This window comes from Lutjanus erythropterus, chromosome 6 (assembly GCF_056507025.1).
Source record: "Lutjanus erythropterus isolate fLutEry1 chromosome 6, fLutEry1.hap2, whole genome shotgun sequence".
Taxonomy (NCBI): domain Eukaryota; kingdom Metazoa; phylum Chordata; class Actinopteri; order Lutjaniformes; family Lutjanidae; genus Lutjanus; species Lutjanus erythropterus.
The window spans coordinates 28,825,995-28,846,665 of record NC_139322.1 but is presented as its reverse complement, the minus strand read 5'-3'; the positions used below and the strand labels follow the sequence as shown (position 1 = coordinate 28,846,665).

Below are 20,671 nucleotides of genomic sequence, written 5' to 3'. Positions count from 1 at the left end.
ATCTATGTTCTCCTGACAGTCTCTGTCTACCTTTTTTTCTTGTGTTAGATCACTGCTCTGGCCACCACTTTTGTATGCACTGTGACCCACTGAAAAATACCTGTTTTATCAGGATATTTTGACCTTTAATGTGACCCTCAGAAGCAGCATCAGATGAAAAGCAGAGTTGCTGTTGACTGCTTCAAAAAGGGTAGTTTTAGAGCTGTTTTTTTTTTTTTTTTTCATAATTATAAAAGTCTCTCAATGGAGATTATTGAATAATGGAAATAATAGTTGCAACATGAATTCGGTTACCTCGGAATTAGTAATTCTTCATGTGCAATTTACATTATTTTGTCTACCCTTCCCCTGTACCAGCAAAAGCAGAGGGAAGATTTACAACATGCTTAATGCGGCTAATTCTACAGAAAGCACTATAAAGAGCAGTGATGGAAGAAGTATTCAGATCTTTTGCTCCTGTCAGACACTCCACTGCAAGTAAAAGTCCTGCATTGAAAGCCACACCAAAGTAAAAGTGGTTATGCATTATCAGCAAAATGTACTTACAGTGTGGAAAATCAAAGTATTCACTGTGCAGTAAAATGGACCCTGTCAGTGTTTTACTATTATATCTGATGTCCTTGGATTAATATTACTGCTGCTTTAATGTATATGTTGTATTTAACTGATGTAGATGTTTAAGTTTGACTGCTTTATATAACAGTAGTATAACAGTAATTAGTAGTAGTTTAATCTGGGGCAATGCATCATATTCTATCAGATCATTATATGTTTGTAGTGTTACTGTCCTGACAGAACCACGTATCTTTAAAACACAACTTTTCAGGAGTTCAGAAAAACAGCCCTGTTTTTTTTTTCAACCTCATGACAATGCCTTTTTTCGCTAATCCAAGACAGTTTTTATATAGTTTATTTAGCTTATAAAGTAGAAGATTTTTCACAACACATATTATTCAATTTATTACAAACATGCAAAATCAGTAAATACCTACCTCAAATTTATTTGTAATTAATAATAATTAATTGGTAATAAGTCTATTGTGCAGTTATTTTATTAAAAGCAAAAATAAAGTAAAACATTTGTTTATTAATAATTGTTAATTGTACAGACAAAAAGGCAACATCATAGAGTTCAGAACAGAACAACTGAGCAATTGACAGCAGTATCAAAACAAAAAGGAAAAATAGAATAATGATATGAATAATGATGAAATAGATTAAGAATAAATGTATTAAAAAAAACACACATACACAAGTGGTCAATCCGGAATTAAGGTATATAGACGTTCTGGTTTTTATTTATTTTATTTTTTTTGCAACATTTCACATATTTCTTACATAGTAGAGTACTTATATACACAACAAGTGTAGGAATAGTTTTTAAGAAACTTATGCATTTATGTGTGAAATACTGTTTAAGTAAAACATTGAGGGATGTAAAGCAGTAGTTAATGGCTCTTTTATTCTGAAACGCTCCCACCAGAAACACTACTACTTCTCCCACCGGTCATGTCTAGAAAGGAGCCCCAGACCCGCGAAAGATCTCGCGAGAGTGATCATTTTAGTCCAAACCATGATCTTTCTCTGATGCTAAACAGGTGCTTTTTTCCTAAATCAAAGCACGTCTTAACCACTGTAACATTATAAAACATAATTAGTTTGTACAAGGTGCGCAGTGAAGAATAATCACATATAAATGTCGCGAGAACTCCACAAATCACGGGTTCCCTTCTAGACACGACCACTTCTCTCCCCGGTGAAACACAAACATAGCTTGGTGATCATGTAGCAGTGGACAGACTGACCACGTTGTACAATTTTAGTTGTAAGTACAACACATCATAGTCAGTGCGCACGCTCATGTGTTTAATTTGTCTTTAAATGATATTAAAACGGTAAAATTATATTCTGAATGCATTATTTGTTGGTGAAAGCTAATCCAGTAGCTTGCTACCTGGCTAGCCTAAAATTAAAGCATCGAGAATTCCTGTCGAGTGGGTTGGGCACCTTTGACTGTCAACAAAAGCCCAGCTAATGATAATGAGCCTTCCTAAATGTGTGTCAGCTGCTGCTGCTGGGTTATTGCACTCTACTGTAAAGTGTTCAGTTTATTTTGTCCAGCCCCTGTAGTTGTGTATACCTGTCTCAGGTAACGTTAGCTCCATCGTGGTGGTTGTGTGAATCCTGCTACTGGATTCATTTTTAATACAGAACATCTGTCTCTGCATATAATTAGGACTGGTCAGTAAATCAATAATATATCTATCATGATATGAAAACAGATATAATCCTAGATTTGGCATAAATGTTGTCTTTTCCTGCTTTTCTGAATTTATCAGATTGTTTTAGTTGTTTTATTATTTTCCTTTCCACAGTTAGTCATTGTATCTTGATCCCTACTGATGTTTATTCATCAAAAATCTCATTGTGTTAATATTTTGTGAAAGTACCAAATAGTCAGCCCTATATTTGGTCTAAAATATTGTGATATTAGATTTTGTCCATATTGAGTAGTCCTTCTGCCAGTGTTTTACACTTGGGGATTAATATTACTGCTTCATTAATGTGTACAGTGCATTTTACTGCTGTAGCTGGTTATGATTGTGTTAATTCTGGGTACTTTACTGAGTAGCTTAATCTACAGCAAGCATCATATTCAGTAAGGTCATAATATGTTTACATTATTTGAGACTTTATGGTATGTTAGTTTAGAGAAAATGTGTTCATTGAGATATAAATCGTAATATCACAATATTATTTATTGGTGTTTGAAATATATATGCAGTGTTTTAAAATTTTAATACTTTTTAATTTTCCCTTTTCATCCCATTTATAGACACTTCAACTGCCTTTTAGAAGTGGATTTTTTCCTACCATGGATCTTTCTGCTTTAGTGTAAAAAGAAAAATGTAAACACCATAGGACAGTGGACTTCGGAGCACCTAAGTAGCACTTAACAGAGCCTGCTGCCTGCCTGAAGGCCTCGTCAAAGGAATATGAGTGACTTAACAGAGTTTGAAAGATGCCAAATAGTTGCTGCACGACTATCAGGCGCATCTGTCACCAAAACTGCACAGCTGTTTAACGTGGCGAGAGGAACGGTCTCCAGAGTCATGACTGTGTACATCAAACATGGACGAACAGCATCAGCAAAGAAGAACAGCGGGCGCAAGTCAAAGCTCACTGAAAATGATAGACAGACACTCCTCAGGATAGTTGATGAACACCCTGAGTACACAGCCTCAAAGATAACCACAGAGCTGAACAGACACCTCTCACACGCCGTCTCAGTAAAAACTATACGGCGTGAGCTTCACAAAGCTGGTATATTTAGAGGAGCAGCCAATCGTAAACCGGAGGCAGAGACTGACGCACAAAAGCCAGATGGAAAGAACACTAAACCTGAACCTCATACACAGAGATCTGGTGAAGAGAACACAAGATGTGAAATGCCAAAACATGACAAAGAGTGTGGCACACAGAAGCCTGCGGAGGACAAAACTGTATCTGAACCCCAGGCAGAAAAATCTGAAGAGACGAGACAACCTGAAGTCAGTGAAGAAGATTACAGCACTCAAAACTCTGGTGCAGAGAGCACAGGAGCTGAATGCCAGACAAGTGTACAGTAATAATGTGGTCTGATGTGCTGTTTTTCAGCCTCCCAGCATCCAGAGGGATCACGTTAAGGGAAAATCACAGAATGCCTTCACCCCTTAATGTCACCAACTGCCCATATATCTGTAATAACATTTCAGTTTTTAAGATTTCATTGTTCATTTTGCATGAGTGCATCATGGTGCAATATTCAGAGTTTTACAAGCAAACTTAATTTAAACTCTTGGGAATTAGCCTAAATGGTTGAAAATATCCACACCGTAGATGTTTAAAAGTATATTATGATATTATTCAATGCAAAACACTCAATTTAATTCACAAGATAAACACAGTGGCCATTTTCCTCTGATGTGACACTCAGGGTGAGAAACTCAAATGCCATACTGCTGTTCCAGGTTGCAGGTCGTGCAGAGAATCTGAGAAATTGTTATCATTTCAGCACTTCCTGACTGATCAGGAACATTTTTGTGTTGGATATAATCAGGGTTAGGTCAGATAAATTTGAAATGTAGTCAGTTACTGAACATAAATTACATGGAAATTTATGTAATTAGAAAATATAGAATCTTAAAATAAAATGAAACATCCAACTGCACTATTTATTTTTTGCTGAAAATGTCTTGGATGATAATTGATGACCCCACGTAAGGTCTTGAATCTCAGTCATCACGTCCCTCCCATGCTGCCTTTTCTTTTGTATGCTAAGCACCTGCATGTGTATACCTGTGGCAGGGACACGAGTGGGACACAAACTGCCAGACAACATGTAATGTTTGTACTACATACTAAAACATTACACAGAAAAATACAAAAGTTGTCTGCACTTTCTGATGTTAAATGGACAGTTTGGATTATTTGATGTGGAATTGTAGGGGGTACTTGGCCATAGTCAGTGTATGACCTCCAGTTAGGAGAAGCAGAGAGGGGCACCAGCATGGAAGCTAAACCATGTACTTTTGTGGACAGGATCAGCTACGAAACATATTTTAGCCACTTAAAGAGGTCCACTTCAAAAAATCAATATCAGTTTACATGTACAATAATTAACTTAATGTCAAACAGCCTTTTCCGACAGGAACCTGTTATAAAAGCCAAATATCTCTCTCTAAGCCAGCCAGACTCCATAGCAAAGTCAGTAATTGTACCTTGCAAAAAAAAAGGAGTTGCCGTTCTAGTGTGTGTTACTGTGTGACTTCAATGTTTTAATGATTGCATTCACTGCAATCACAACCTTCCTCCTAAGGGCTGTGGGACCTCCTGCTGCTCCTCCCAGACATGGAACAACTTTCCTGTCTCTCCATCACTGGTCGTCATGGTCACCCATTGTCAACCTCCTTGCTCACCAGCTGTAAAAAAAAAAAAAAAAAAAAGCAGTGACACGACTGCTGAAAGAGTCAAGAGGCCTGAAAGATTCTGGAGTGAGCCATTCAATTCCATGTTAGTGACAACAGTCTGTAGCACAGATCATCTGTAAGAACAGAAAATGCAGGTCAGTAGACTGGAATGATAAAAAGACGTCAAAAAAGATGGATGTGGGTAACTACATTTAAAGCTGTGGGGAAAACTCTGTTGAATGAGGCCTAATTTATGAAAAGAGGTTTAGATCATTGTAGTTTGAGTTGTTGTCATTCATTACTTTCCCTTGCTCAACATTTTGCAAAACAATGATGCACTGATTGTGAGCAAAATACTTCATCATTGTTTTTTATGGTTCCAGAGTTCATCTGACAGTTTGCTGTTTGAAATTTTAAAAGGTTTTTCCCCGACATGGATGCATGAATACTGCATTCCTGTGAGTTTTGTTCTCTCATGTAGTCCAGACTGGTAAATATCTGGTTGATGTCACAAACTACAATTTTCCTCATTAACATATTAGATATGTATGTAGTATACTGTAAGTTATGTATATGGTCTACTATGTGTACTATACACACTGTAGTTTATAGTAGTACTGTAGTAGTAGTAATAGTAGGAGTACTGTCTATCAGCTCTAACTAGCAAGCTAGACACATTTAGGTTCTCCACTTAACCGTCTTGTTTCTTGATTAATTACCATGTAGAAATACTAGAAACTGACACATTGTGGTTAAGCAGCTCTACTCTAAGAGTATATACATATTGATTGATTGATTGATTGATTGATTGATTGATTGATTGATTGATTGATTGATTGATTGATTGATTGATTGACTGATTGATTGAGTGAGTGAGTGAGTGAGTGAGTGAGTGAGTGAGTGGGGGCAAATATCCGAGCGCAACAACGGAAAATATTTTATTTTGAAATGAACGGACCCGGAAGTTCACCGCCAGTCGTAAACACAGCTGTGAAAGCCGTTGTTACCAAAAGATGGTGTACGTGTCCAACGGTGAGTGGTTTCCACTGTGTCTTCAACTGTTTTTTCATCCTTAGAACGAATATTAAGCTTTCTTGTATGTGTATAGATATTTTATCGAACATGTTCATTTAAATGACAAAACTTACACAGAAATATGTAAAGGTGGCAGAGCGTTTGGCTAAACTTAGCTCTCTAGCTTGTTAGCAAGTTTAGCCTGACGAACCTGCGTAGCAAGAACTGCTGAGTTAATCATGCGAGTCTTTGTAATGTTACTACTGTTTCCATAATTTCTCGGCACATATTTCCTAATTTCAGAGTTAATTGCAGAAGTTTGTCGGGTGTCCTGTGAGGCGATCTTTTAGGCGATGTAACAAACAGGCCCCTTTTCGTTAAAACATCTTAACACTGAGATGATCTGTCCTCGGACTTACAGTGGGGATAAGATCATCTTAACCATAAGATCCTTCTGGGAAACATGGCTCTGCTGTGTTGTGTCTGTCTTTTAAGTCTTGAATGTCTCCTCTTTGTGCATAATATACCAGTTTAGTCTAAGGAAAGTCCTACTGGAAACTGCCTAAACGTTTAGCTGGTGTCTCACCCAAATGTCTCTCTCAGGTCAGGTCCTGGACAGCAGGACACAGTCGCCATGGCGACTGTCCTTACTTGTCGATCTCTTCTGGGGAGCAGTGGAGTTTCTTGGCCTGTTGTAAGTCAATCACTCACACAAATATTCAATCAATTAAACCAAAAGGCCACATTATTAACCATAATGTGGGTCTCTCTAATAATGTGATCAACATGTAATCTACGTTTGAAGGTTTGTTTTAACGAGGTTTATTAAGGGTGTCAGTAATGATTTTTTTTTTATTTCAAGAGGTGTTGAGACTCAGCTGACATCCTTGAGTGATGAGAGGAACCACATTATATTGGATTTATTTTGTTTAATATTGTTTTGGACAGCAACTATTATTTTCATATTGATTAATCTGTTGATCATTTCTTTGACAGATTGATTAGCTGTTTCAACCATTGTCACATATATTGATTGCTGTTTCCCAAAACAACATCCTGAAATATCTTGTTTTGTGGAAAACCCAAAGATATTCAGTGTGCTGTCAGACAAGTAAAGAATTCTGAAAATATTCTCATTTGAGAAGCTTAAATTCAAGAATTTGGGCATTTTTGTCTTTAAAAGAATGACTCAAAATAATTAATCAAGTATCAAAATGGTTTGCAATAGAGGACAGTTTATCAATTAATCAATCATTAGAGCTTTAATACTGTTAACCTGTGGGCAGTGAAAAAGATTGAAAGTGTAGTAATAGTAAAAAACTTAAACGACTATACGTGTCACAGCTCTCTGAGGCTGTATTAGACTCAGCTTTGAGCTGAATTCTGATGTCAGCAGCTTATCACCTGCAATGACGCTAATGCACTGATGTTTAGCAGTTAGTGTTTAACATCTTTCATTAGCATGCTAACATTTGCTAATGAAGTGGATGCTTAACCAGATGGGAATGTCTTTTTTTATTCAGGTATTTTGTTTTAAACCAGTGAACTGAGAAAAACAATGTTTCCATTGTCACAATATAACACTGTAACCCACTCTGTTCTTCTTTGTCCCCTACTAGTTTTAAGACATTGATTGACCCGCACATGTCTAAGCACGGAAGCAGTGCTTCGTCAGGCTTCACTGATCCCAGAGGGTAGGTCTCAGAGCCACAGTCATTTCTCTACTTCTCTACTATCACACACACGCCTGACTACTCCCTAACCTGATGATGTGAGTTAAGTCCATGTGGTACAATGTACTTGTCATATGTAGGAACTACTTGAGGATTTTATTTGGAATGGGTATCCCGTTAAAGGCATAATATGCAGCAATTTCCTTTAACAAAAAAAAAAGACAATCCCTTTTAATCATCACTTATGACCCACTGGAAGTGTGTGGTAATGGCTGGATCTTTAGAAACCCCGCCCTGCATTATTTTGTTGTGCTGTGGATGCTTCACCAACCCTTAACATGGATATTTGACATCCTAGGAATGATACTCAGCAATCAACTACCTTTCTGGTAGGGATGTTCCTGGGGACTAATTTCCCTGTCAACTAAACAGAAATTTTAAGAAAACACTCAACAGACAGTTAAAATTTAGCACAACTTATTAATTGATAATGTTGAAAATTTTTCAAAAAGTACTGTGTGTATTAAGTGCCATTTGAAGACATTAATCATATTCTTCAATTACCCGATCATATTATAAATGTCGCTGAAATGTGAGGCACTTTGCATTATGAACATTGCAAATTATTTTACAGTAGATCATAATAACTCACTTTTCAGACTGAGTAGGATCACAGCATCTGCAGGTAAACCACATCATTTAGCCAAAGCTGATGAACATTAGCAGTGTGTTAGCATGTTGCTAACATGCAGGTTAACCTCCACATGCCTGTGCTCACAATGGTTACACGTTGCTCCAGTTTATATCAGTTTCGTATGACACAGCCACCATACAACCTTATTTTCATTTACTAGATCAAAATACTGCCAAACTGTGCTTTTTACAAGCTATCATCTGTCCCACTTTGCTGATATCAACATCCAGGCATTAGCACAGGGGCAGGGAGACTGCAGCCCCAACTAGTAGCAGGGAGCTGTGTAACATCTTAGAGGCAACAGTTAACTGGCGTTTTACATTAACAAAATAATAATTAGATTAACCAACTACTATTTCTCATGCCGACTTGTGAGGGTGGCAACACTTAATTGACTAGATGATGTACATGTACACCCCTACTTTCTGGTGCATGTAACAAATCCCACTGATTTTACCTTTAAACTGAAAGAAAAAAGTAGGTGTATATTGTGTTACATTCTTGTTGTGTATTTTTTGGATCCATATTGTTTGTAATCCAGGGAAGGTCCTGACCTGAGAGCTTCAGAGTTTAAATATTATTTTTATGTTTTTGCACACGACAGCAGTTGTGAGTGAACTACAACATTGTGAATTAAGTGCAGTTCAGGAGAGGGAGTGAGTTACTCCTTGATGTTGCCCACCCCTTCATTACAGTTTCAAATATCTGTAATAGGCAAGAAAATGATGAAAACAATAATAAAGAAGTTATTGTTGCAATTTTAAGGTCTTTTTTTTTTGTCTCATGCCATTGTTCCATCTCTTCTTTCACTTCTGCAGTCCTCCAGGTCCCCCAGGTGGCAGAAGACGGATGGGAAGAATCTCCCACGGTGGAGGTCCTGGCGCTCCACCAATGGGTGGAGGATGAGGAAGGTAGGAAATTGTTTTGTTTTTTTTTCCTAAATAAAACATTAGTCATCAGATAAACCTTGTTGATATCTTGTACATTCTGTTTCTGTGGCTTGTATCACAAAATGAGATTAGGGGTTTGAATTCTGAAGAATAAAAACATTTCCAAGCAGTCTTGTAATTGCCCAACAGATACTCCTTGATTGTATAACCATGACTTCTTTGCAGGTAAACGCCTACACTGGCTGTGTAGGCGTGGGGCCTGGCACTGTGTCCTTTTGCTGAGAACCTAAAGATGGTGTCTGATGGTGATGTCACAGTGCTGAAGCCCCCTCTTCATTGGCTGCTGCTGCCACAAGCAGTTTCTTGACGCCCTTCTGGGAATTCCTACTCATAGGGGCCAGAACGGCTGATACAGCAGCTCCCGGCATCACTTCTCCACTTTTCCTGCTTCTGCCCTCATATTCTCCTGTCGCACCAGTTTTCTAGAGAGGTGTGTCGCTGACATCTTGGTTATAATCATCCCTTCAGGGAAGCATGAAGTTAGTCCGTCTTTGTTTTGTATCCTTTTGTTTGAATAAATGATTGTGCTCTTAAAACATGTTATTACTTATTTCATCTTGTTCCATTACTGTCACACTTTTTAATACATGATTCGCACAATTAATTGAAATATTATTGAAATCACAAATATCCAAATCCCAGAAGCTACAGGGGTTTTTTTTGATAAAGGTAAAATGTGACAAAAAATAGCTTTATAATGAACTACCATAGTGCTGCAGAGATGCACTGGCCTACAAATATTGTTTTTCAGTTGTAAGAAAACTATCACATCATCATGATTATGAGTTTGTTTTTTTTTAATCAGTATGATTATTTACCATGTCAGCCAGCCTTAGTGATGACACAACTGGCCTCTATAGCTGGGCAATAGAGAAAAATGAGATATGGCATACTTTGGTCTCTGTACTTCAATATTAATAATATAGGAAGACATAAAGAAGTAGATTTATAAGATGTGATTTGTATGTGAATATAATGTGGTTAGTGGCAGTGCACTGGAGGCATTCTTTTGTCATTCTTTTAACTCAGCTGCAGTTGTTTCATAATGCATGTAAGCATTGAGTTTCTGGGTTTGTTGTACTGGAGGTTTCCTTGTGTTTTAATTCAATGTTCAGAATTACAAGAAAGATGGATTTTGTTTGTTGAATAAAATTCAACTGTTGTTTATCCAAATGTCCAAGGCTTTATTTACACATATCCAAACAACCAAAAACAGGATAAGCAGTATTATTCAGAGAATATTAAAACATAAACTCCCACCTCTATTAATAAAGAGTGTTCAAGTGTTACACAGCAATGGTTTGGTTTGGGTTTTTGACAGATCAAAGACAGAACACAGCAACTGAAATGGAGATAGTTTGGTGACAGATTTCAACATTATGTTAACAGTACTCTAACTGTCAAAGGGATGCTGTCAATATACTCTCCCGGTATGTGATTTTAATGTTTGCCTATAGGAAAACACCTGAGGTTTTCTCTCCACATCGCTGATTTATCTACTAGCTACTCTCTGTGTGTGTCACCATATATTTTTAGGAGTCTTCTCTAACAGTGTGTGAACACAGGTGGCGTTTCAGGCATGTTTTTCAGTTGTCTATGTTAGGGTTGGGCGCTCATTGCCATGGCTGAGAGTCATCGATCACTGAGCCCTCTACCATCCTCACATGGTGATTTAAAAGTCTTCTGTTTTGAGGCAATGTGTCCTCTCAGAGTTGCTGGTCATTGTACTGCATCTCCTTGTCATATTATTTTGTTTTAAAACAACTAAGTTACAGGTATGTAGTGGCGAGACAATGACCTTTTAGACCTGGCAATGATAGCGTCCAACCCTAGTAGATGCACCTCAACACTAACCAAAACTTACTTTTACACTTTAACTGTATTTTCTTCTCTAAGTGCTGCAGAAGCGCAGGTGACCTACACTCAATACCGTGCCTGACCGTGTAGACAGATGAACTTGCTGCTCTGCCAACATGCTGCTCACACTATGCTTCATCCTGTGTAGACATGGTGTTAGGTTCAAGTAAAATCCGTTATGTTTCACCAGACGAAGGCAGCTCTCTCGCGGAGCATTCGTACACCAAAGCGCTGCCACTCCCTCTGATGGATCCACATCTCCTGAGTGGTGTCCAGACATGCCAGCACTGCTCCACCCTTCCACGATATCAGCCGGGGGTCCATGTCCTACAGCACAGATCAACACACAGTGTGTGAGAGGAGCTGTGTGTTTATACAGTCTTCTAAATAACTTCCAACCTCTGACACATAAAAAATAAAGGTCACTGAACATCATGCCACTTTGCCTACAGTGCAAATCAGGGGCTGTATCACAGAAACTTCCTATCTTAAGTGTTAAGATAAGAAGAGTCTAAAATATGAGTCTTTAATCTTTGGTGTTACAGAAGCACACATTATTTTATCTCAGGTTAGGAAATCCTAAATACTGAAACCGACCTTGCTTATCTACTTTTATGTCGATTATCTAGCAACCACTACTTTTCTCACCCTGTTGAACTAAACAATTTTGTAACTCTTGCTTTTTACTATTGAAATGTACATGGGCACTTCTACACACACTACACTTCTAGACAAGATGAGTGAGTTAGTTAGCTTGATGTGAATAGTAAGGCATAATTTCAACTCCAAATTAGTTGCAATTTCATGCCATTTATTCTTGTTGCTGTTGGTGCGTACAGTAGAGCCTGACTAATATACCCAGTGACTGATGTTACCAGTCCAATATTGGCTGATCACAGCTATATCAGCCTATATCAGTATCAGCATATATGTTGTTCGTATGTGTCTCTATGAAAACTTTTTTTAACAGAACATAATGCTGATTGTTATTGTTTAATTCAGGTTTACATCTATTTGTGGTTATTTTATAGTTTTATTAAAAATACCAGAGAAACTCTACTGTGCCTTGACGTCATTTTGGATGAAAAAGTTCATAATAATTATAAAACGTCCTGACTCTAAATATTTTGAGAGGATGTAAACCACATTTAAGGATGATTGCAAACAATGTGCGTTCTTGTATATTATTCTATATATTATATACTGTATAGAATAAATGGATGACATATCAATATGTGTTTTTTTTACTCCCTAACATCAGTGTTGGCTCCAAAAACTCTTGTGTCAGTTGTTCTGTAATATAAGGGCCTTCAGAAGTGTTGGTAACATCTGTACCCTCGAGAAATCCAAATGTGTTCTGCTGTTTTTGCAGTATTGTGGCCCCAGATAGGCTTTATCTAGTAAGGAGCATTTTGTCATAAAACTGCAACAGTTAGGACAGCTTAATGGCTATCCTGAAGTTAGGAGAGTTTCTTTAAAATTTTGGGAAGTTGGGATGCTTACATATTTCCCATCTTCAGTTAGGATAGGGACATTGATTTAAGACCTGTGTGTCTGTAATGTTTTCCTAAATCAGGGCCTGACCCTAATTACCATGGTTACCAAACACTTCAGGTAGGATACAAGTGAATTTTCTCTCTTATGGCCCCTGTATCCTATTCTGTGACTATATACAACATATCATCCCTGGTTACCTTTGGTCTTGTGATAACTTCCACGTTGTCCACCAGCCTTCTGAACGAGGGCGGCATCTTGTTGATGATGCGGTGAAGCAGAAACTCCTGAGCACCATGAAACATTAACCCTCCTCCCACTACCAGAATGGAGCTGTACATCTTGCGTTTGGTTTCGTCCGATGCTGTCAATAAAAGAAAAGGAGGCGAGTTAAAACAGGAGGGTTTTTTTAACCCCCTTGTTAATAAAATAAAATGATTTTATATAGTGCTTTTTTATTTACACAATTCCTCAGTATTTCCATTTGTGACCCAATTTCAACTGTCTCTTTTTGAAATATAATATTTTATAAAATTTCATAATGAAATATAAAAAACACATGACAAAAAAGGGACACAACAGTGTAACATGTAGACATAAATGTTCCTTCTTCCCTTCACTCTCTGTCCTTTCTTACCGCAGCAGTCGATGCTGTGCAGGATGGCCTTGTCCAGGCCCAGTGCTTTGCTCTCAAACTGGCTCATGATCGCAGTCTTCCTGGAGAGGTGAGCAGACAGGGGCTCCTCCACCTCTCCTGCCCCCATCAGGCACTCGCCCTGAGCAGGCCCAAGCTCCATCTCCCCCTTCATCCCTCCTCCACCACCGCTGCCACTCCCACAGCCCCTGGGCAGGTCAGACAGCTCCCCACTCCCCTGACTGCTCATCTCACCATCCAAACCTCCACCCGGTCTAGCCTTCCTATCTGCAGCTGATTTGGAGGACTGATGAAGAAAATGGGTGACTGATCAAAAAAAAAAGTCCACAGGGCTTCTATCTTGAATAAAATGTAATATAATTCAACATGTGAAATGTGTGCATATCTCTGTATGAGTGTGTGTGTTACCTGATCCTGTTTGCTCTGGGTGGCCAGCAGGTAGTGTTCATCATGAGGATCCTCCGAGTCGCCTTGGGAACGGTATTGAAGTGATGTCATCTTCTGACCTACAATACCAAATGTGGTCGGGTAGAACAGACCCATGGGTGCCTACGAGCATGAGGGATATAGACACAAATAGAGCCACAGATGAAAATAAATTCTAATACGCAAGCTGGAACACCAGTGTTAAAGGACCAGTATGCAGGACTTACTGGTACCTAGCATTGAGCTTGCAGATTACAAACACTGTGTCTCACTCTCTGCTTCCAAGCATGCAGGAGAACTTATGTTGGTCATAAATCTCACAAAAAATACCCAGGCCCTTTCTAGAGCCAGCGTTTGGTTTGTCCGTTCTGGGCTATAACCCTGGCAGTGCAACATGGCAGCCTCCAGAGCACCCATGCCCTCTGTAGATATAAACAGCTCCTTCTACGCTAACGAAAACACTACAATTCCTATTTTCATGTGATTATGCCTATACTATATATATGCACATATTTTTTCCACCTAATTGCAGAGAACATTGAGTCTTTCTTGTAATGGAATTAACAAATTGTATTACCCAGTGACAGATGCAGACATAAATTCTTGTCTGTAAACATTCACTGGGGAAAAACAAGAAAATCACTGCTGACGTTTTTTTTAAGCTGGTGTCTGTTTCTTTCTGTTCTTCACACATTTTTAAACAATGCAGGTTATCACCACCATAAATGCACAGACTCACAAAAACAATCCCTGTCAATCATCACCCATGGCCGCCAGCAGAAACTGTTCGTCTGTACCTTCTTATTTCCTCATCATTTTACTCTACCAAATTCTACCAACCCAAAATGTCAGTATTTATTTAAAAATCAACTGTCTTTCTGGTGCATTTACCAAGCTGCTGCTACAGCAGCTGACAAATCTTCCTACAATCTTTAAACTCACTGAATCCTCTGAAGTCATTTGTTTCTTTACATTCTCACTTTGTCTCACTCCGCGTGCACCTCTTCACTATTCATTAAGTGTAACTGCATTGTTTACACTTTTGTACTGTACTTATGTACTGTTATGCTTTCAAACTCAGTCAGACTCTTCATAGCCATAATAGTTATAATATCATTATCATAAATTCTTAGGGCCATGATGATTGTGTATGTATGCCTACAACATACTTATGAATATAATATTCCATTTCTGCCAGTAAATCACACGCTGGACCTTTAAAAAGCAGTTAGCTTTTCATTACTATTAATAACATACCTCTAATTTCTCATCCCCTAGTCGAACCTGGTAGAGAAGAGCTGGGGCTTCTGGGAAACGTGTCTGGAATTCATGATCTTGTAGTCCTGATATGTCCTGTTACAAGTAAGTGGAGGAAAGACCTTTTAGAATGAATGTGAATACCTTCAGATTTTTCAGTCTATTGCTGAGAAGCAACTACGGTGATCTAAAAAGAAACAAAGCTGCTAATGCTTTACTGAAACTGATCAACAAACAAGCTACAGTTCCCCAGTGCTCCCTCTAAACACACAGATTCCAACCCAGGACCAGCACACACTTGGTCTAGATGGCAGAAGGTCTCTTTGAGATGCTGCAGCAGCTGACAGTCCAGCCTGCTGGACAGCTGACAGTCTCTGTAGGGAAAGCCCGCTCTCTGCAGGAGCCAGAAGAAAGTACGGGTCACATCTGAGCCACCGTATGCCAAACACAGCCTGCAAAGTCCAACAGACAGACAGAACATACTATAATAATCATGATTTTTTTAATCAAACACTCACCATCATTAGAGGGAATCCATGATATTTTTAATTATAACCTGGCTGAATGAACAATTTCATAAAATATAAATTAAACATAACAGTGGTTCTCAGCCCAACCTGGAGTTCCGGTGTGACACTCCGTCCTCTACACAGCAAAGACTGGTCTTCTGGTCTCCAACATCCACGACACAAGCACTGCTCAGCCCACTGCCAAATGTAGCACACACCGACTCCTGGTGCACGATGATCGCTACAAACACGCACACCAAGAGAGAGTGTAAGGTGATGACAAGAAAGGCAGATGGGGTAGTTCTTCAGCCAACTCTGAACAAGTCATATATATGTTTACATGCATGTAATAATACCTGAGAATCCCATATTTAGCAGCAGCATGTTGACAACTTCTTTGATGTGCTGCCTGTTGTAAATGTCAGGGACCAATAGGATGCATCTGTAATACTGGAAACCAGTCATAAAAACAAGGTATTACAACAGAAATTTGTGATATATTTACTGTAATTTATCATAAATGACCATGATATTCCCCCAGAAACATGCAAAGTTGACTGTAACAATGTTACAGTCGCAGTGTCCTCCTTTGAAATTACTAGCCCAGGCCAGAATGACTATTTTTGTTTGCCCATTTCATAGTAATTAAGAGTTTAAATTCTTGCCAAATGCTTGCTGAAGACGTAAGTGTCTGCTTATGAGTTGTAAGAAATCACTAATAATCTTTTAAAAGGAGTAGATCTTTATAACGGTTAAATTGAGCAACATGTTAATGGAATCTGGCAGACAGGAGGCAGGGAGTCACTGAACTCAAACTCCAGAATGTGTGTTTTTAGAGCAGGGGGCTTTTGTTTTCAGGACAACAGGTTGAACTTTACACTGACACACACTTGACAGTAATAGATAATAGTAATAGATGAGGAGGTTTCTCTCACCTTGAAGTCTTTAAGGGGAATATCCAGCTGCTTTTGAATGACGTGACACCAGATCGTCTCCAGGTCAGCCAGGACAGCGGTCAGCGAGCCTCCAGGACCAGAATGCACATTGAGCTGACCTCTCACAATTGGCCAGTGGATGTTGTAACAGTCAGATGGATTCACATAAAGAGCCTGCATATCAGCAGGATGGAGGGGTGGTGCAAATGAGAGAGAGAAAACAAAATGGACAGAAAAGAGTTTAGGTAATGCAAACAGTTTTGGTATTTGCTAAGAGTTATCAGACACATTTAGGCACATGCACTGACCTCCTCTCCCACCAGATGAGGGGGATGGTGAGCTGTGTTCGTCCACTTCACCCTGGAGCTGCTGTCTAGTACTGCCGGACGGATCTGACAGTTATAAGCTCTGGCCTGAACACATGCAAATACACAATCAGGTATAAAAATAGATTATTCTATACATTTCTGCACAGGAAAGCCCACAAACACTAGACACAACAACACTAGAGTCATTCATTATACTTTAAATCAATGGTTCCAAATCTTTTCGAGTCACACCAACCCTGAATAATCAGGTTGGTGTTTGCAGCTCCCACAAAAAATCAATATAACAGGAAGTCCGGATGATATTTCTGAAACTTGGTGGGAGCTCTGGGCTCTGTTGTTGCATTTCTTAGTTGACGGTGCTGCTGTCTGATTTTCAGGTGACTCCATCTTAATTTCCTGTCCAGTCTCCTGTTGGCCTGAGTTTTGAGCTATAGTAGTTTTTCTGGGATGCCATTACTTCAAGTGATAGCTGGCAAAACTGGCTATAGCACGTTTTTATGAGTGGATGCACACTTTGACCATGAGAAAACAAACAAACACACTGTATAAAATGTGCTCTAATTAAAATTACATCACTGGTACAGGTAATGTACTGTGAAAGACATTTCTCAGTTTAAAATACAGGCCTCATTTCCCAGCATGCTTTCGGTAGTTTGTTGTTTTATGTTTATCTTGCGACTGCCTTGGGGGTTCCAACCGCCAGGTTAAGAAACACTGCTTTAATTCAACTAATCAACCCATTATTTACTGTAGCAGTTTACATGCAAGCCCGTAGCAGATTTCTGTCAAAAAGGAGAAAAGTCACTTAAACCAAACAAATAATAGCAAACAAAGAGGTTTCAAATTTGGCTGTGCTGGTTTACACCTGTAAATTGTTTTCATTTGAATGGAACTTTATCATGTTGTTGTATTGGTGAATGTTGCTGTAATACACATCCAACAATTATCTCCCCTCCACAGTACACACCTGTTCAGCAGACACGGGTGTCCTCCGCACTCCATTTGACATCTTCTTTGACCAGATGGCCTGGTCGACCATTTTGAGCCCATTCTGCCTCTGCTCATTACTCTCTGGTTTCTGTTGGACAAAAAGAAGAAGCACTGATGAGGGCAAATGAAAAATGGCACAAATAAGAAACTATGCTGAGTATAGAAACACATGATGAAAGACTCAACTGTGGGTGTATTCGTTCATGACGTACATTTAGACCTTCTCTCAAAAGCCAGGCATCTTCATATCTGGGCTGTCCACTTTGCTTGTGTCTGCGTGCGATCACATGTGGGATTGTCACCGGCAGAGTGTCTGTTGCTCGGCCAATGCGGAGCGTCCTTGAACCAGGGTGAATGACAACTACAAAATTGCTCTGGATTTGCTGCAAAATAGGAATATATACACATTAAGATAAATGTTCAGCAAAGCATAACAATGTCATGCTGGTGCTGTATGACCTGAACAAGCAAACGAACCCATCGAAAGAAAAAAATCAAGACAAGATACAAAAATATTCATATTTAACATATCATTACAATGACAACATTACAGACAGAGAAGACAACATTTAATTCCCTTTAATGTACATTTGATCTGGGATTAAGCTCCATAGTTTTATGATTGACTAGTACAAAAGAGTTCTTCAGAATAACATTATTAAATCATTGAGCCCTGTGTGGTTTGATGGTATAACATTTTGTATTCACTGTCCAGGACAATTTTGTAGTCAGTAACAATGTTTGATGGCCAGCCTTAATATGCAACAAAGGTCAGCTGATTCATTAAGTTCCTCCAGAGGGGTCGACCTACAATCTTTGAACAGAACAGTGTACAAAATAGTGAACAAATACTTGCACCATGTAGCATTACAGCACCATCACAGTACAGTACAGCTGCTTTTCATGTCAATGTAAACCGATCTCCTTTGAGGTTTAACCAATAGTGGTCAAATAAAGTATCTTAAGGCAGATTTTGGCAGAACCGGACACTTTTCTGAATACAAGATCGACCAAAAGAACGATAAACAGTTTAACCAATAATGAAAATAATCTACTAAACTAAATTCGCGAGATTGAGTTCAAGTAACTGATTTACGCCTCCTGTCAGTCCTGAACATAGGATGTCTGTGCTACAAGCTGAACAGGCTGAATTACAGAGACTCAGACACGGGTATCTGGCTTCATGACAAAATATGCTACGCCTGAGACAACAGGTGAAACCCTCGTCCTCCCCTCTCACCTCCTGCAGGGGGTCTGGGATGGTCGGAGGAGCGATGGGTCTCTTCACCCCGCGCTGCTGCTCCTTCTCTTTCTCCTTGTCTCGTTCCTTTTCTTTTTCCTTCCCGTTGTCCTGCTCTTTCTCAGCCTGAGTCATAGTTACAGTTAAATGCAGTCTCCTAAATAACCAGAAATAATGGGTCGAACCTTTCCGTGTTTGTATTTTGCTTGAAATGCGACCACAATCAAAGACCTCCTAGTGAAAAGTTGCGGCAGCAGTGCTAGGTTCTACTTCCGTGTTTGGTCACGTGATACAAAACGGTGATTTCTATTTGTCGAAAGAGTTTTTTTCTTGGGCACTGCCTCTAACAAATGGCAAATGGATTGTATTAGTCGGCAAGACTATAACTTTTGCTGAACACCAGCCACTGTGGCCTCAGAGTGACTGAAAAGCTATTTTCCAAATTGACTATGGTTCTGAATTTTATTTTATTATCTATTTTTGCTTTGAACATACTTAGTGTTTTTTGTTTAATGTTTTTGATATTTATGTATGGCATGATTTATTTACTTCCTTTTCTTTATAAATGTGTCTAGACCTCCTCCTGCAGCAAGGAGTTAGGCCATTGTAGGATAATAAATTAAAATTACATGGAATTTAAAAAAAAAAACACAAGGAAAGCGAGCAGAGAAGTAGATATGTTTCTTATTATTACTTTATTGCCATTTGTTATTGCATTTACAGTTAGTGTCAATTGCTACACACTGTCTGAACACGTTGCTTTTCCTTACAACACCAATACACAAAAACCACAAACCTCTAGCAAAACTTTGCATTCAAAACAATGGTATGTCTACTCAAAAGGAAACTTTGTCCTAAAATGACACACACACACGCACACCCACACGCACACCTACACACATACCTACACACACACCCACACACACATCAACTGAAAAGACATTTCTAAGAACCAGCTGAGCACAGAGGTGCTCAATGGAACAGTGTGATGGGTGGAAAACCACAATGATCTTATCAGTAGGGCTTTTGCATTTTCACTGTTACACAACAGACTGTGTGAAGTAAGGCTGTTATAAACTTGTTTGTCATACTTTCATACTCTATAAAACAGAAAACACAGGAATCATTTTTTATAGCATTAGACATCTACACTTTTTTTTACGATTGCTTGCACACTAAAAGTAAAAATAACACACAGGTAGTGAATCAAGGAGCAACACCTCAGCCCAGATCTGCATTGTCAGTGTCACACTTTTTGACACACTTTTTTGACACACAGTGTTTTTCAAATCATTAAACATCATGTCACTTGTTGACCCTTCAGAGCACTGCCTTTCAAAATACCACACAGTTCAAACAGTGGCTCTGGTGCTTAACTGTAAACTCACCTGTCAAACATGAGGAAAAAAAGTCAACAGGTGAGTTTATCTGTACCAGATTTATCAAATGTACACTATTAGTTGACCACGTTATAAACTCTGGGTTGAGAGGCTGAACCGAGAGTTCAGCTCAACCTCACCAGACCTGCTGTTGCAACAGTAATTTGGACTTTGAACTTTTTGGGGGGGGTTTCTGAAAGGGGGGCGTGCCATCTCTAAAAAATCCCAGGCTTTTCCTAAAAAAAAGTAGAAATGTCAAATGTGTTCTAGATTGAGCACGGCAGTGTGTAACTGGTTCAAACAAAATCAAATCATATGAG

At 38.9% G+C, this 20,671-nt stretch overlaps 3 protein-coding genes across 3 annotated transcripts; 2 read left to right on the top strand and 1 right to left on the bottom strand.

Annotated features, from left to right (window-relative positions):
- Positions 1 to 1,380: 1,380 nt before the first annotated feature.
- LOC146325503 (uncharacterized) lies at positions 1,381 to 4,315 on the top strand. The gene is made up of 2 exons (XM_084720043.1): positions 1,381 to 1,825; positions 2,837 to 4,315. The coding sequence occupies exon 2, from the start codon at positions 2,997 to 2,999 to the stop codon at positions 3,627 to 3,629; it is 633 nt and encodes a 210-aa protein (XP_084576169.1). The 5' UTR covers positions 1,381 to 1,825; positions 2,837 to 2,996; the 3' UTR covers positions 3,630 to 4,315.
- A 1,558-nt stretch (positions 4,316 to 5,873) lies between these two features.
- On the top strand, positions 5,874 to 9,816 carry selenok (selenoprotein K). The gene is made up of 5 exons (XM_084721562.1): positions 5,874 to 5,981; positions 6,567 to 6,657; positions 7,583 to 7,657; positions 9,149 to 9,241; positions 9,446 to 9,816. The coding sequence occupies exons 1-5, from the start codon at positions 5,963 to 5,965 to the stop codon at positions 9,447 to 9,449; spliced, it is 282 nt and encodes a 93-aa protein (XP_084577688.1). The 5' UTR covers positions 5,874 to 5,962; the 3' UTR covers positions 9,450 to 9,816.
- Positions 9,817 to 10,066: 250 nt separating this feature from the next.
- Positions 10,067 to 19,243, bottom strand: actr8 (actin related protein 8). Its single transcript, XM_084721561.1, has 13 exons — positions 18,973 to 19,243; positions 17,945 to 18,115; positions 17,710 to 17,820; positions 16,722 to 16,826; positions 16,414 to 16,587; positions 15,835 to 15,928; positions 15,587 to 15,719; positions 15,268 to 15,421; positions 14,970 to 15,065; positions 13,695 to 13,835; positions 13,269 to 13,572; positions 12,832 to 12,995; positions 10,067 to 11,464 (listed from the first exon to the last, which is right to left on the bottom strand). The coding sequence occupies exons 1-13, from the start codon at positions 19,105 to 19,107 to the stop codon at positions 11,321 to 11,323; spliced, it is 1,926 nt and encodes a 641-aa protein (XP_084577687.1). The 5' UTR covers positions 19,108 to 19,243; the 3' UTR covers positions 10,067 to 11,320.
- Between the last annotated feature and the right edge of the window lie 1,428 nt (positions 19,244 to 20,671).

Excerpts from the sequence above, each read along its gene's own strand:
- actr8 (XM_084721561.1), bottom strand. The coding sequence starts at position 19,107 with ATGACTCAGGCTGAGAAAGAGCAGGACAACGGGAAGGAAAAAGAAAAG. Across the intron at positions 16,827-17,709 it reads CACCCGTGTCTGCTGAACAG|GCCAGAGCTTATAACTGTCA; the intron begins GTGTGTACTGTG and ends GCATGTGTTCAG. Across the intron at positions 13,573-13,694 it reads CCCAGAGCAAACAGGATCAG|TCCTCCAAATCAGCTGCAGA; the intron begins GTAACACACACA and ends TTTCTTCATCAG.
- LOC146325503 (XM_084720043.1), top strand. The coding sequence starts at position 2,997 with ATGAGTGACTTAACAGAGTTTGAAAGATGCCAAATAGTTGCTGCACGA.